The sequence below is a fragment of the Ptychodera flava genome, chromosome 15 (assembly GCF_041260155.1).
Source record: "Ptychodera flava strain L36383 chromosome 15, AS_Pfla_20210202, whole genome shotgun sequence".
Lineage (NCBI taxonomy): Eukaryota > Metazoa > Hemichordata > Enteropneusta > Ptychoderidae > Ptychodera > Ptychodera flava.
The window spans coordinates 7,935,665-7,950,301 of NC_091942.1; the positions used below are offsets into that span (position 1 = coordinate 7,935,665).

Below are 14,637 nucleotides of genomic sequence, written 5' to 3' on the forward strand. Positions count from 1 at the left end.
GTTACAGAAAAGTTATAAAGTTTTGCTGAAATAAAGAAAACTTGACACTGTCCTTTTTTTATTATTGAGAGTAAAACTCTGGAGTCACTGTGCACAGCTTCGGATAAGAACACGAATTACCTCTGTAGTCAAATTTACTGTTATTTACAGTTCTAAATGACTACAATACATTCTATGTTACCTGTGTAGTGAGAACAAATATTGTTTTTGAAATTTTGACTTTTATAAAAACAAGATGGTAAACCCTTCATTAGCTACAATTAGTCCACAAGGGGCAGCAGACTACATAAGTATTGTAACATCTGAGAGTCCAAAAAAACCTGTCCAAAAGTCTATTAATTCAAATTTAAAAGAAGACAGAACTGGCATAGCAGAAAGTTCTACAACAAGCAAGTGGTTGAAATTGAAGAGCTTGCATCTTACTTGTAATTGACACTTATCAGCCTACCTATAAACACACCTTAGTAGTGACCTTAATAAGAGGATGTCACATAATATATTGTCTGATACCACAACGTTTTCATCAATTGTTTAATAATGTTTTACTTCAAAATTATTTGATAGAATAGAACATCAGAGAGCAAATTTAACTCCTATGGAAACAGGGAAGAAAAATTAAATGGATTTGCCCAGTCTGTGCCACCATTTGAGAAGTGGTACTCCATGATATATGACAAAATGCAACCATTACAAGGCCTCTGTTTTGTCTATGGCATGATGTCATCAGTTTGGGGCAATACCATTCCATCTCGCATGTTTGTGTCTGTTAGTTAGCACTGATTTCACCTTTTATTGATCACAGGGAACTCCCAGAAGAAATCAAGATTTTCCCTCTTAATCCAAATTTGTCTTTACCTTGTTCGCAGTTGAAACCTTGGAAACAGTCAATGCAGGTACACTGGTAGGCAGTACAGGAACCCGGGATTGAAGAACACTGACCACCATTTTGACACGGGTTCTGGGCACAAACATCAACCGCTGAAAAAAACAAAAGCCAACACATAGCCAGTAAGAGTCAAATATCAGCATATTAAGCTATCTTATACATGGGTTCAATCATACACAATTTGAAATGAAATCAAGAAACTTCTTTTGTTCGGGGAAAATTTTATTCTTTCCTCTTTAAAGACTACAAAAAAATTAGGTATATCATGTAAAATTTTGAAATGCATGAAAAATGTACCTGAAATATATCAAGATTTGGAAATCTTTTGGTAAAAAAATAAACTTTAATTTTACACCAAAACCAGACCAACTGTTTTATTACAAACTGATTTTACAGGAGTCCTCACAGGCTGGGGACCAGATAAAAAGTGTACAATTTGAGAGTATGAAAATCTCTGCTGAAGTTACACGTACATGATATTGGAATATGTAATGTATATCGCAGAGACTATGATCAGGAAGGCTGCTACATTTTTCACAAAAGTGGGACCATACTAAACCCGGTAGCCCCTTGTGTATGAATTAATCTTTGTAAGTTTTTAAAACTTTGGGTATGGTGATGCTGGATACCAACTTTTCAAGAGACCAAACTGGGAATAAGGAACACAATATTCCAATCACTGAATATCAGTTCAATGTTGGCAAGTACATAATATTCTAAGTCATTCCATCCACAGAAACAAAAAAAACAGAGTGATCTTTGACTTACGGATTTGACAGAGTTGACCAGTCCAGCAGCTGCTGGGACATGTGCAAGTATATTCTGTGCATGAGCCTGGCACCGGAGAACAGAAGCCGCCATTTTGACATGGGAATGAGTTGCAGGGGTTGACCACTGAAATTCAAAGAAATAAACACGAAACACACTTCATTAATTATGACGGTACAACATCTGTAGATCGACAGAAAAGAATCTCTTTAGCAGAAATAATCAACTAATACAAGATATGTTTATTGGTGGGATGAAAACCAGTTTAAAAAATAAATGTGGCATACACATAACATGACCAGGGTATATAGCGGTACACAAACTTGAACTATGAGATACGATATGTTGGGCATGTTTTCTCATGTCATGAAACATTTTTCCATCCAAATGTTCAAATTTTGTTGCAATAAAGCAACCCTTGATAGATTACACTTAGAGAGACATGTTCGCGCCTTGACCGATAATCTTCTTTGATGCGATAAAATATGCTAATAAACTAAATCCACCCTTAATGTTTGATAAAATATGGAATGGTTTACTATCAACCGTCTGATCAGTGGTGAGTTTTGCTTCATTGAGGACAACTTGGAAAAGCATTAAAATTGTAGGTGGTTACGTCCAGTATGGAATAGGATGTCTAAACAAAGAAGAGACTGTAATAAGAAGACTCACTCTGAAGACAGTTATCTCCTTCATAACAGTCAGGGCAGATGCATCTCTGTGTCTGGCATCCCGTCTCAATGCATGTACCGCCATTGGCACACGGATTTGGTGAACACGGATTAAGCACTGCAAAAACAGTCAAGATAGAAAATTGTTTGTCCAGACATCAATGACAAGGAGAAACATTTTTCTGACATTCCTTTTTTTTTTGTATATTAAAAGACGAATGAATTTCAAGATGACGATGAAAAGGAAAGTGATTTTGAACATAGAATCTTGGCAGTTATGCTGGAGTTATTTACCCTCCAATGACAATGGTTTGACCCAAACCAATTGTTATCAATTGTGATTGTTGACCTGCTCACAGGGAATTAAAGGGACAAAGTCTGCCATTTTTCATGAATTTTGTTTGATATGAGAAACTACTTATATGGTTTGACGTGTTGAAAGATACTGAATAAATGGGTTACAACGCATATATTTGACCCCAGTTTTAGATAAATTAAATGAAACCATCACAAAATGAACTAATGGTCATGACCATTAATTCATTTTTGCTATGGTTTCATATATCGTGTCTAAACCCGAGATGGAATATATGCATGGTAACCCATTCATTCAGTATCTTTCAACACGTCAAACAATATAAGTAGTGTCTCGTATCAAACAAAATTGTTCATGAAAAATGGCCGACTTTGTCCTAAGGGTGAAAAAAATAACGGACAGCTAAATGTGGTAAATATGGTCATTCTGTGAGTCTGTCACTGGGACATGATGCACTGTAACTAGGACCATTTTCCTGGTTGAACAAAACTATCTTTTCATGACAATTTATCCTCGCTGTACTGCAAGACAATTTCTAATGACACAGGGCTAACAGAGCATCATAGTATTGAAGATTGCCAACTGAAGTCACAAATTCAGTTAAACTCTCATCTAATGCTTAATTTCCTTGATATATTTATCAATTCAGATGAAAAAAGTCTATTAATTACAATCGTTGATGACACAGTCCCCACTTGTTAATGGGTACTTTGATTACATGTCCTAAGAGGATAGAGTCCTCTTCATTAATTAGGTCTGTGATAAAAATACTTTGATACAGATGGCGCTCAATGGCCAAGAATGAGTTCCATGGTGATGAAAACATAAAACCAATGTAGGCCACCATCCTAAAGTTCAAAAAATGAGTCAACTAGGAATTAATCAACAGGATGTTGCAAAACATTTTTGCATACAATTCTAACACTTGACAGATTATCACTGGTACCATATTTCATAAAGTTTGATGCAGTATTTACGACGCTATGAGATCAACATCTGTATCAAGTTTCATCACATTTGACGTTGTATTAATTTGTGGCTATATCACCCTAATTAGGAAGTTCATTACTTATGCAATTACAAATTAATTAAAATGACACTGATAAATGTCTTTTTCAATGTTAAAGCAATGTGACCTTAACATCAGTTAACATCTGTATAAAGTTTCATGAATTTGATGCAGTACGTATTTCTTGACATATCAGCCTACTTACGAAACATAATGTTGTTAATGACATGTTGCTGCTACATGACGTGAAACAAATTGACGAGCATATGTATGAAATAGGTCAATGTCCTTGTACCAACTTTGAATGATACTGGTGGAAATATGTCTGAGTTATGGCTCTGTACATCTGAAAATTGTAACAAAATCACCGCCATGCAGCGATATTTGATCTTACTGTTTAAAAAATCAACACGGATATGTATGACGTAGTCAATGTACATGTACCAACTTTGAATAAGATCAGTTGAGACTTGCCAGAGTTATGGCTCTCGACATGAAACAACCATAGCAAAATTGCTACCATGTGGCCATATTGGACCATCTCGTGAAACCAATCGACATACATATGTATAAATAAGTCAATGTCCTTGTACCAACTTTGAATAAATTTGCTTGATACATGTCTGAGTTATGGTTCCGGACATGAAAAAATCAGAAACAAGTCATCGTTGATGACACAGTCCCCACTTGTTAATGGGTACTTTGATTACATGTCCTCAGAGAGGATAGAGTCCTCTTCACTAATTAGGTCTATGATAAAAATACTTTGATACAGATAGCGCTCAATGGCCAAGAATGACCTACATACAAGAAAGACCTACATATGTATGACATAGGTTAATGTCCTTGTACCAACTTTGAATAAATCGGTTGAGATATGCCTGAGTATTATGGCTCTGTACATGAAAAAATCGTAACAAAATGGCTGCAGGGCAGCCATATTGGATCGTATCACATAACAAATTGACATGCATATGTATGACAGTAGTCAATCTCCTTGTACCAACTTTGAATAAATTCGCTTGATACATGTCTGAGTATTATGGCTCTGTACATGAAAAAATTGTAATAAAATGGCTGCCTAGCGGCCATATTGGATCGTATCACATAACAAATAGACGTACATATGTATGACATAGGACAATGTCCTTGTACCAACTTGGAATAAAATCGGTTGAGATATGCCTGAGTTTTGGCTCTATACATGAAAAAATTGTAATAAAATGACCGCCTGGCGGCCATATTGGATCGTATCACAAAACAAATCGTCGTGTATATCTATGACATTGGTCAATGTCCTTGTACCAACTTTGAATAAAATTGGTTGAAACATGTCTGAGTTATGGCTCTGTACATGAAAAAATTGTAATAAAATGGCTGCCAGGCGGCCATATTGGATAGTATCACAAAAAAATAGACTTGCATATCTATGACATTGGTCAATGTCCTTGTACCAACTTTGAATAAAATTGGTTGAAACATGTCTGAGTTATGGCTCTGTACATGAAAAAATTGTAATAAAATGGCCGCCTGGCGGCCATATTGGATTGTGTCACAAAACAAATCAACGTGCATATCTATGACATTGGTAAATGTCCTTGTACCAACTTTGAATAAAATCGGTTGAAACATGTCTGAGTTATGGCTCTGTACATGAAAAAATTGTAATAAAATGGCCGCCTGGCGGCCATATTGGATCATATCACAAAACAAATCGACATGTACATCTATGACATTGGTCAAAGTCCTTGTACCAACTTTGAATAAAATCGGTTGAAACATGTCTGAGTTATGGCTCTGTACATGAAAATATCGTAATAAAATGGCCGCCTGGCAGCCATATTGGATCGTATCACAAAACAAATCGATGTGCATCTGACATATGAAGTAATCCTTGTACCAAGTTTGAATGAAATCGCTCCTTGCATCTCTGAGATATCTGCGTGAACGCACGGACGCACGCACGGACGCACGCACGCAGGGACGGACATGACCAAACCTATAAGTCCCCCCGGACGGTGTCCATGGGGACTAAAAAGTCTATTAATTACAATGGTTTGTGTATACATGCAAATCAACAGGTATTGAGTCATTACAAATGAGAATATTCCATGGCCTATTAATCACCCATTAAGGTAGAACGCGCCTCGGGGGACCAACATTCAGACTCTCAAATTTCTACAATTCTTTTATGACCTACCACTTATGGGGGCTCTTTTTAAAGCTTTTGGACAAAGCAAAACTTTCACTGTCAAAGAGATGCTGGCTATTTTGAATTTTAAATATCACAATGTGTTGGGCAATTTGTTTTGCTACTTCCAAATTTTGCATGGTGACTCCCATGATTTTATTGTTGATTTGGTAAGAGAATGGTAGAAAGTTTCATTCAGGAAAGTTTGAGCAAAAGTTTTAAGTCTTTCACTTTCAAGACTCATACTACCTTAAAATTATTGCAAGTACAACCGTGCTATTCAAACTGGAAATAAGTTTTTATCACCATATGGCCAGCAACTGACCATGTACAAGGAGTACATGTATCTAAATCTTGCATCTTCACACTTTCAAAAAAAAATTGTCAACTTCCATGCATTTTTCAAAGTTTCAAGCTTTAATTTGTACTTAATTTTTCCAAAGCACAGAGTATCCATTTGTTCCTAAACAACCAGGGCAAATTACAATTTTTTCATGGTATGAACTTGAGGTAGACAAACATGGGAGTGCAAAATCTTCAGTACTAGAAGCTCTGAGGATATACGGCGCAGTCTTTTATGGGAAAGGTAAAAAAGAGCTTATTATATTGACAGTGTTACCATAAAAACGACAAATAAGATGGTGAGACAACTTACAGGTCTGGCAAGTCTGACCAGAATAGCAATCACGACACATACAGTTGTAGAATTGACAAGATCCAGGGACAAGCTGACAAGTTCCCCCATTCAAACAGGGAGCGCTGTCACACGCATTGATTGCTGTAGATGATAAACAAGCACATTTGAATCACTCAAAAACAATCCAAAACTAAAAAAAATTTGTCAAATTGGATATTTATAATTTGAAACGGTCTTTTACAATTTTAGATAATCGGCATGATTGTGATAGCTTACCACATAGGATTGTGCTATCATATGTTTTCCAGTACATTCTAAATTTTAAAGGGTCTGGAAAGTATGATGTAAAATATGATTCATGCTAGTTCCAGATGATAGCATTTCTTTTCAAAGTATTGGTCCAATAAACAGAAAGTTACAATTCACTATAACTTTGCAATGGAAAAAATTGGCATGAGACATCATCCGATTCAACATTTAACTTTACTTTAGGGTGATTGGGAAACAGTATGGACAGTATTACAAACACAACTGTGAAAGTGGAATGTCATTTGTCATTGGTTAATGGAGGTAATTTTACAGGTGAGTGGAGGAGTTTGCGATGGGTACTTACGAATTGTACATCTGTCACCCTCCCAGCATTGTGGACATGTGCAAGTTGGCACAGTGCACTGACCTGGCGCTGCCTGGCAGAAACCACCATTCTCACAAGGGTTAGGCTGACATGGATTAACAGCTGTGGGGAAACAAAATCAGCTTGAAATCGAGCAAAAAATTATCAGGACTCAGTATTCCTGGAATAAAATTTTGGATAAAATCAAGTTCAAGCTCACTGCACACGTCAGACGAGGAGTCAAATTTGTATTTTAAATTTACCAGTTTACATAAAATAAGAACGCTTTTTAGTTATTAAAGGGACACATTAAGCTGTAACTTGTGGCAAGTTTTTCAGTATTCTGCTTCTGTATATCAACTACCGTGTCTGACCCTAATCCCTCTGTTATGCTGAAATTTTGAGAATTCTTGTTGTCAACACAGCTTGTACGTGTGTAGTGATCATTGTTTATTGTTTACAAATGAATTCTAGTCTAGACTTGAATACAATTGTCAACAATAACAATGGAGATTATACTCATAAAGGTTGTGTTGATATGCTAAATACTTGGCATTAAATTACAGTTTAGGGATTCAATGCAGAAAGTTTAGGGAAACCACAAAACAAAAGCTCTGAAAAAATAGCCAGAAGATACAGCTCATAGACCTTAAAAACGAAGGACAGGCAACTAGCTATTTTCTTTCATGTAATCCTGGTTATAATCCGTGAAAAACTTGAACACTCATTAACATAAACAAACGTAACTGTTTATCTCTCGTATCGCAAGCTCACGGAAATTCCCGTGATTTGAGAGACTTGTCAGACGCGAGATTATGTTAATCACTACAACATTGCGATCAGCGCATGCTCAAGCTTTCGCGTCTAATTTCAAAGTGTCGTGTTGTAAACAACAATGGCCGATTGAGTCGGAGACGCGTGAATTTAGTCCTAGTTTTACAAATGTACGTATGACTTCCTCCCAAAAATACTAGTTCAATCCACGAAATAAGACACGTAGAAACGTACATTAGCACTGTCATGCATTATTATTACAACAGAGAAACATGAGACGGCAAGAAAAATTACTCAGAGGAAACGCACAAATGTCGTGTTGTAAACAACAATGGCCGATTGAGTCGGTGACGCGTGAATTTAGTCCTAGTTTTACAAATGTACGTATGAATTCCTCCTAAAAATACTAGTTCAATCCACGAAATAAGACACGTAGAAACGTACATTAGCACTGTCATGCATTATTATTACACAGAGAAACATGAGACGGTACGAAAATTACTCGGAGGAAACGCACAAAATGTCGTGTTGTAAACAACAATGGCCGACTGAGTCGGACACGCGTGAATAGTCCTAGTTTTACAAATGTACGCATGACTTCCTCCTAAAAATACTAGTTCAATCCACGAAATAAGACACGTAGAAACGTACATTAGCACTGTCATGCATTATTAAGAGGGTAAAAAAATTACTTAGTTGAAACGCACAAAAAGATCGTCCATCCATAGACCTTAAAAACGGTCTATGGTCCATCAACAGCAATCATGATGGCCGATCGAGCTGGAGATGCCTGCACGTGAATTTGGTACAAATTGGTGAATTTGGTACAAGTTTTACAATGTAAACATGATTTGCCCCGCAAAATACTAGTCAGTTGACGAAATACCTAACGTTGAAACGTTTACTATCATTGACATGCATTATCACTACAGCAGAGAAATATGACAGGGTATGAAATTTTCAGTTGAAACATGAAGTCGCTTCGTATTCGTAAACAACAATGGCCGATCGGCTGAAGACGCATGAGTTTTTAAAAATACTACAGTGCCGAAGTGCAAGAAGTACATAATGAAGTAAAAGAAAGTTTACAGCATTACACATGAATCAGAAATAACGGAAGAGTTATCAGGGGTGTACAATGATTAGATTGCAAAATTAACTTTGCCGACTCGATCATGAATTGACGGGAATTACAAAAAACAACAACAATAAATATACCTAATAGTGAATCATCTGTCGAAAATGGTAGCAAAATTGTCTGTAAAAACCAATGGGTAATACAATGCTTGAAAACAACGTGAACTAGACCCCGGAACAGAACGCGACTTGACTCGACAGCACAGGTATAGCGTCTTCTGTGTAGCTCCAGTGCTGCCAAGACGTCACTGTGTCATCACGTGACTGTTTTGCGTTTGCATAACTGCGCAGAGGATTATAACCCAGATCGTACGGGTAAACACGCAAGTTTCTTTGTCTTTTCTGGCAGTTGCCTGTCCTTCCGTTTTTAAGGTCTATGATACAGCTTATGGAGCTCTAATTGTCATTATTTTACAACGGACATAAAGCACTTTTAACTATTTATCTTTTTAAAGCACCATTAATTTCCAAATTTTGGCACGAATTGAAATATCTACACTTCTATCACTCTTTTTCTTTGAATAAATTGAGCAGCTAGTCTATCTGCAATCATTCCTAATATGTTTGCAGGATGAAAAAGAAATCACTAAAATCTGATAATTTCAATTTTCTTTTCAGATGGTAACAACAATACCCCTACAGACTGCAATAGAGCATAAGTAGTAAATTGAACAAAACTCAGTTAGGTTCCTGCATAAGCACAATATTCTCTCAGTTTTTTCTGATGCTGTAGGAGATACAACGTCAATTATCACTTCCAGATCAAATTTCATTCTCCATACTCACGTATTTCACAGTTGTTCCCCGAAAAACATTCTCCACACCGACATGTGAATGCATTGCAGTCGTTGGCATCAGCAATACAGGTACCGCCGTTTGTGCATGGGGTGAATCGACAAGGGTCATTCACTGCGTTAGAAAGGGATCAATAACAAACAGTAAGATGTGAACAAATAAAACAAACAGAAATTAACATTCATGAGAGCTCACATTCATAAATACAAAAAAAAATTAAATTCAACATTAATTTTGTCAGATTTCTAGGACTCTTCACTCTCTTCATCTAAGTATCCCATCATTGACTGCTGACTTTGTTTTGTGTATATTCCAGGAAAAGTTTTGGTCATAAGATATTTACCAATTTTCAAATATGTTGATCTGGAACACAGCCCGAAAATGACTAAAGAAACTTACAAGTTTCACAGGTAAGTCCAGTGTAGCAGCCTGGGCAACGACAGTTGTAGGCACTACAAGACCCAGGCACTGAAGAACAAGTGCCACCATTTTGGCATGGTAAGGATGCACATGCGTCTTGGACTGAAATGAAAAATGAAAACACAACTTGCTTAACAGACATCGTGTATCATTTTCCTAAAAAAAGTTCAAAGCAACAGAAATAGTTCAACCATGAGAGAGAGTGTGTGCTTGTGTGTGAATATTTGTGGTTGGATTACAAAATTTTTTTATATTGACTGTGATTGTTGAGTGCTTACAATTCTCTTCTGCCCGTTTAGAAGTGTCGTTTTGGGCTGTGATTACCTGGTGATTCTACAAAGTGTACAGACTGAATACAGTCACTGTGTCAGGCAATACAAGCTTTCCAGGCCAACTGCCAGCATTTCCAGCACAGAATTCAATCAGAGAGCAACTCCAACAATGGATGACTGTATGTCTCTGCACAATCTCAGTTGATATGTATACATTCATTAGTATAATTTATCATTTTTGAAAATAATAACCACGACCAAAACAGTCATCAAGCCAATATCATCTTGAGGTGTTTAAAGATCCATTAGCTGTAACTTTGGTTATTTTTTTAATTTTGTTTGTTCCGTGTATCATCTGCAGTATCTGGTTTGAATCCCTGAACCATGGAGAAATTCCTAATATTTAGCTCATACATATACCCTATATGAGTACAAACTGCATTGTTATTGTTTAAATTTTGTATTCAGGTCCGGACTAGAATACATTTATCAACAATAACAATGGTCGTTTCACATACACAGGTTGTGTTGGCAAGCAGGACACGTGGCATTGGTCATGATGATCGGATTATAGTAAAATTCTGTAGTTGATACATTGAAATAGAGTAGTGAAAAATTAGTCAAAAGTTACAGCTAATGTCCCTTTAATGAAAGAAAAGGTGGGCTTCCTTGTGTAACGTGTCTGCACACTAGTGCATACATTTATATCAGACACACTTGAAGTCAGATTATATGCAATATGGCAGCACTGATCTAACAGATCACAAAACAATTTCTTCACCATATTTGATTAAAACAATGCCAAAACTTGCCATTTGTTCTTTCTAAAAAACCGCAAAAGACAATACAATTCAACTTACAGCTTGAACAGAATTGGCCACTGTAGCACGGGGCACATATACACTCAACTTCTTGGCAGGAACCCTGTATAGGCCGGCAGAATCCACCATTTTGACAAGGATTGGTCTCACAGGGATTAATAGCTGTGAAAAAACCCAACAATATTGGCAAACGTCATTCCATAACCCTTTGTCTAGTTCATATTTCATTATTGGCTCGAGTTGGTTGAAGTCAGTGTAAATATTAACTCATTGCACATGTTGCATCTGAACATTTGAAGGCTCCTGAAAACATAACATAGATGCTGTATACAAGATTTTTACTGACTAAATTTGCTATATATCATACAATGCTCAGAAAATGAAAACAAGTATAGATTTTCGCTAAAAATTGCTTTTCACCGACTCTGAGTCAGCAGATTTGGAAGTGATACGCCTTGCATGAGAAGGCATGATTCCGTTAAACAACTTTGAAAAGATAATGTCACGTGACAAATGTTTCTTCTTATGCTTACAGTAGCTACTCCACTTTTACTAACACCTATTACTATAATACCGTAGTAAAATTCAAAAACAACTCACAGCGATATTTCTACAGATTTATAGTTTAACAGTAACTTGATTAAATCTAATCCACGCAATATGGCAAAGTGCTGCAATGATGATTCAAATTTTGTATCTTTTTCAACATTAATTGCTGTTTTCCAGAGTGTATGGCTCTAAAAAGATACATTTTTATGCTATCATGGTAAGGATTTGGTGCAAAGATTACTCTCATGCACTGAGGCAGAGCTTTTGACAGAAAGTTTTGATAATTTTATGTAAGCGTAGTTCCAACCTACAACCCAGGGGGAAAATCTCTATGGCACTGCATGTGAGCTGAGAACTCACCTTGCAAACAACGTGGGCCAGTGTAACATTCTGGGCATGTGCAGATGTAGTCGTCACAGTCTCCGGGAGTGGCAGGGATGTCAGTACAGGTACCACCATTGAAGCAAGGATTGGGCTGGCACGGATCACTCACTGAAAAAAAATAATGAAAGTAATCTCATACTTACTTTTGTTGGGTACAATTTTCCTATTTTGAAAAATTACCATAAAAGTCATGTTTCTTACAAGTGACTTTAATTTCAGTGTACATGTTGAGCAATTTTTGATTTTGAAAGAATATGAGATTGGATTTTGTAAATTTTCAATCCAAATTTACATGTACTTCAGTTGTTTAAAACAATGCTTGGAGTTCTCTTTAACCAAACAGTAATTGTATCAGGTACATTGTTACATTTCTATTTGCGTTCTCAATATATCCTCTTGAAAATTATCAAATATTTGGGTGACTTTTGTTCCTTTCATGTACTGTCTCTTTAGGCTGAAAAGAACAAGCTAACAATTTAAATGATAATAGTTGTTATATGTACATGAACTTTTGAAGGGGAAGTATATTATATTCCTGTTATAATCACTACGCCTTCCTATTCATGTCTATGTAACACTTATCTTTGTCACAGAAATCTGAGTTGAGTTTCAATGACTTTGAACTCACATGTTCCACAGTTGAATCCAGTGTAACATCCGGAACAAACACAGGAATACTCAAAACAAGTGGCACCAGGTTGGCACATACCATTATTCAGACACGGATTTGGTGAACATGCATCCATGGCTGTAACAGAGAATATGTGAGAGTTAAGATTAAGAAATTAATCAAAGGTAGAATTGATCATGGCATGACATATAAAAAACATTTGCAGTACTTGAAAATGGTAAATTTTTATATCCGCACTTGTCTTACAATAAGTTACAATGTCAAGTTGACATCTGCTAGTCCATGCCTAAATACCGATATCAGCTAAGATAGATGAACGTAGAAAGCATAGCTCTGACGAAAGCCACACTCACCTTCCCCACAAAATCTGCCTGTGAAACAGACTGGACAACTGCAAGTGTATGCGGTGCAGGAGCCAGCAGTTGGTACACACTGGCCTCCATTCTCACATGCATGGCTTTCACACGCACTGATTACTGTGAACAAGACGAGACAAACTTCCATGTCAGAATTTCTGAAGACAAGTGACTTTACAAAGAGCAGTGAATACAGGTCTGTCGTAAATGGTCATCCCTGAAATTCTTCAGAGAACACAAACTCTATGAATCTCATGATCACTGAGCCATTGCTTTCCAAAGTCGTTGAAAGAAATCATTGCGTGATTGCTAAAAATGCATGTATGCAGGAAACTTTGGTCTGACAGCCCACTATCAATCAAACCAAATGTCCAATTGAATATGAATGCGTAACTTAGATTCGCAGTTTCATTAAAGAATGAAAATATTTTTATAACAGAAAAGCCGTACTTTGTCAAAGACAAGAAAACTGGGTCAACACTCACACTCAATGCAGTTGTCTCCGCGGTAACAGGTCGGACATGTACAGCTGAAGGTGGTGCAGCTTGTCTGTACGCATGTTCCACCATTGAAACACTGGCTGGGTTGGCATGGGTCCATCACTAGCCAAAAAGAAAAGAAAAATCTGATGAGAACATTTTGACACTAACTGTTGTATATGATTATGAATGATAGACTCTGCTGCATGGTGTTAAAGGGACAAAGTCGGCCATTTTTCATGAATTTTGTTTGATGCAAGATACTACATGTACTGAATAAATGGGTGACCATGCATATATTCCACCCCGGTTTGAGACAAATTAAATGAAACCATCGCGAAAATGACTTAAAGCCCCAGTATTTGTAACTTTTGACCTTTTTTTATGTTCGAAATTACAAGTTATTCTCTTACATCCATCGTGAAATGTTGTTCAGTAAAGAAATAAGCCAAATCTGTGCTCCTGTAGTGAACGCTAAATATTGCCCGATCGAGTTGGATTGCCGCGCGGGTTTGTTGACAACTTGTAGGCTGTGCACGTGACCGAGAACGCCGATACTGATGACATCATCGAGCCTACAACATTCCTGGGGCCTTGCCATGCACGCCACACTGCCTGGGTAATCGCCCATGGTCGCCGGCTGAAAGGCCTGCGAATGGTTTTATTTTGTTCTTCTCTGTTCAAATACGTACTGCTACTGTGTTTCAGAGGATAAAGAACTTTGGCAGAGGAGGCTGACATTCTATTCTGGTACCTTGTGCGTTATATACGGATTATTCAAACTGCAGTCGGCATACGCACCCTGCAGTTGGTCACTCAGAACTCCGGGTACCGATGTAAAATCAAGACGACACTTTGCTCACCTTCTGCAGGCAAATAGCCATCAAAATTGAGTAACTTGAAGTAATAAATTTCATCTGATTCATGC

The 14,637-nt window shown here is 37.0% G+C and overlaps 1 protein-coding gene across 1 annotated transcript in view; it reads right to left on the bottom strand.

The window, feature by feature from the left end:
* LOC139151079 (uncharacterized) overlaps positions 1-14,637 on the bottom strand; it is a 270,051-nt gene that overhangs the window by 62,019 nt on the left and 193,395 nt on the right. Inside the window, exons 166-177 of the mRNA XM_070723612.1 lie at positions 13,716-13,832; positions 13,228-13,350; positions 12,872-12,991; positions 12,220-12,351; positions 11,350-11,472; positions 10,197-10,319; positions 9,789-9,911; positions 7,092-7,214; positions 6,497-6,619; positions 2,327-2,443; positions 1,655-1,780; positions 856-978 (exon numbers count right to left, since the gene is read on the bottom strand). Of these exons, the coding sequence (XP_070579713.1) occupies positions 856-978; positions 1,655-1,780; positions 2,327-2,443; positions 6,497-6,619; positions 7,092-7,214; positions 9,789-9,911; positions 10,197-10,319; positions 11,350-11,472; positions 12,220-12,351; positions 12,872-12,991; positions 13,228-13,350; positions 13,716-13,832 (1,473 nt within the window). The remainder of the gene's footprint in view (positions 1-855; positions 979-1,654; positions 1,781-2,326; positions 2,444-6,496; positions 6,620-7,091; positions 7,215-9,788; positions 9,912-10,196; positions 10,320-11,349; positions 11,473-12,219; positions 12,352-12,871; positions 12,992-13,227; positions 13,351-13,715; positions 13,833-14,637) is intronic.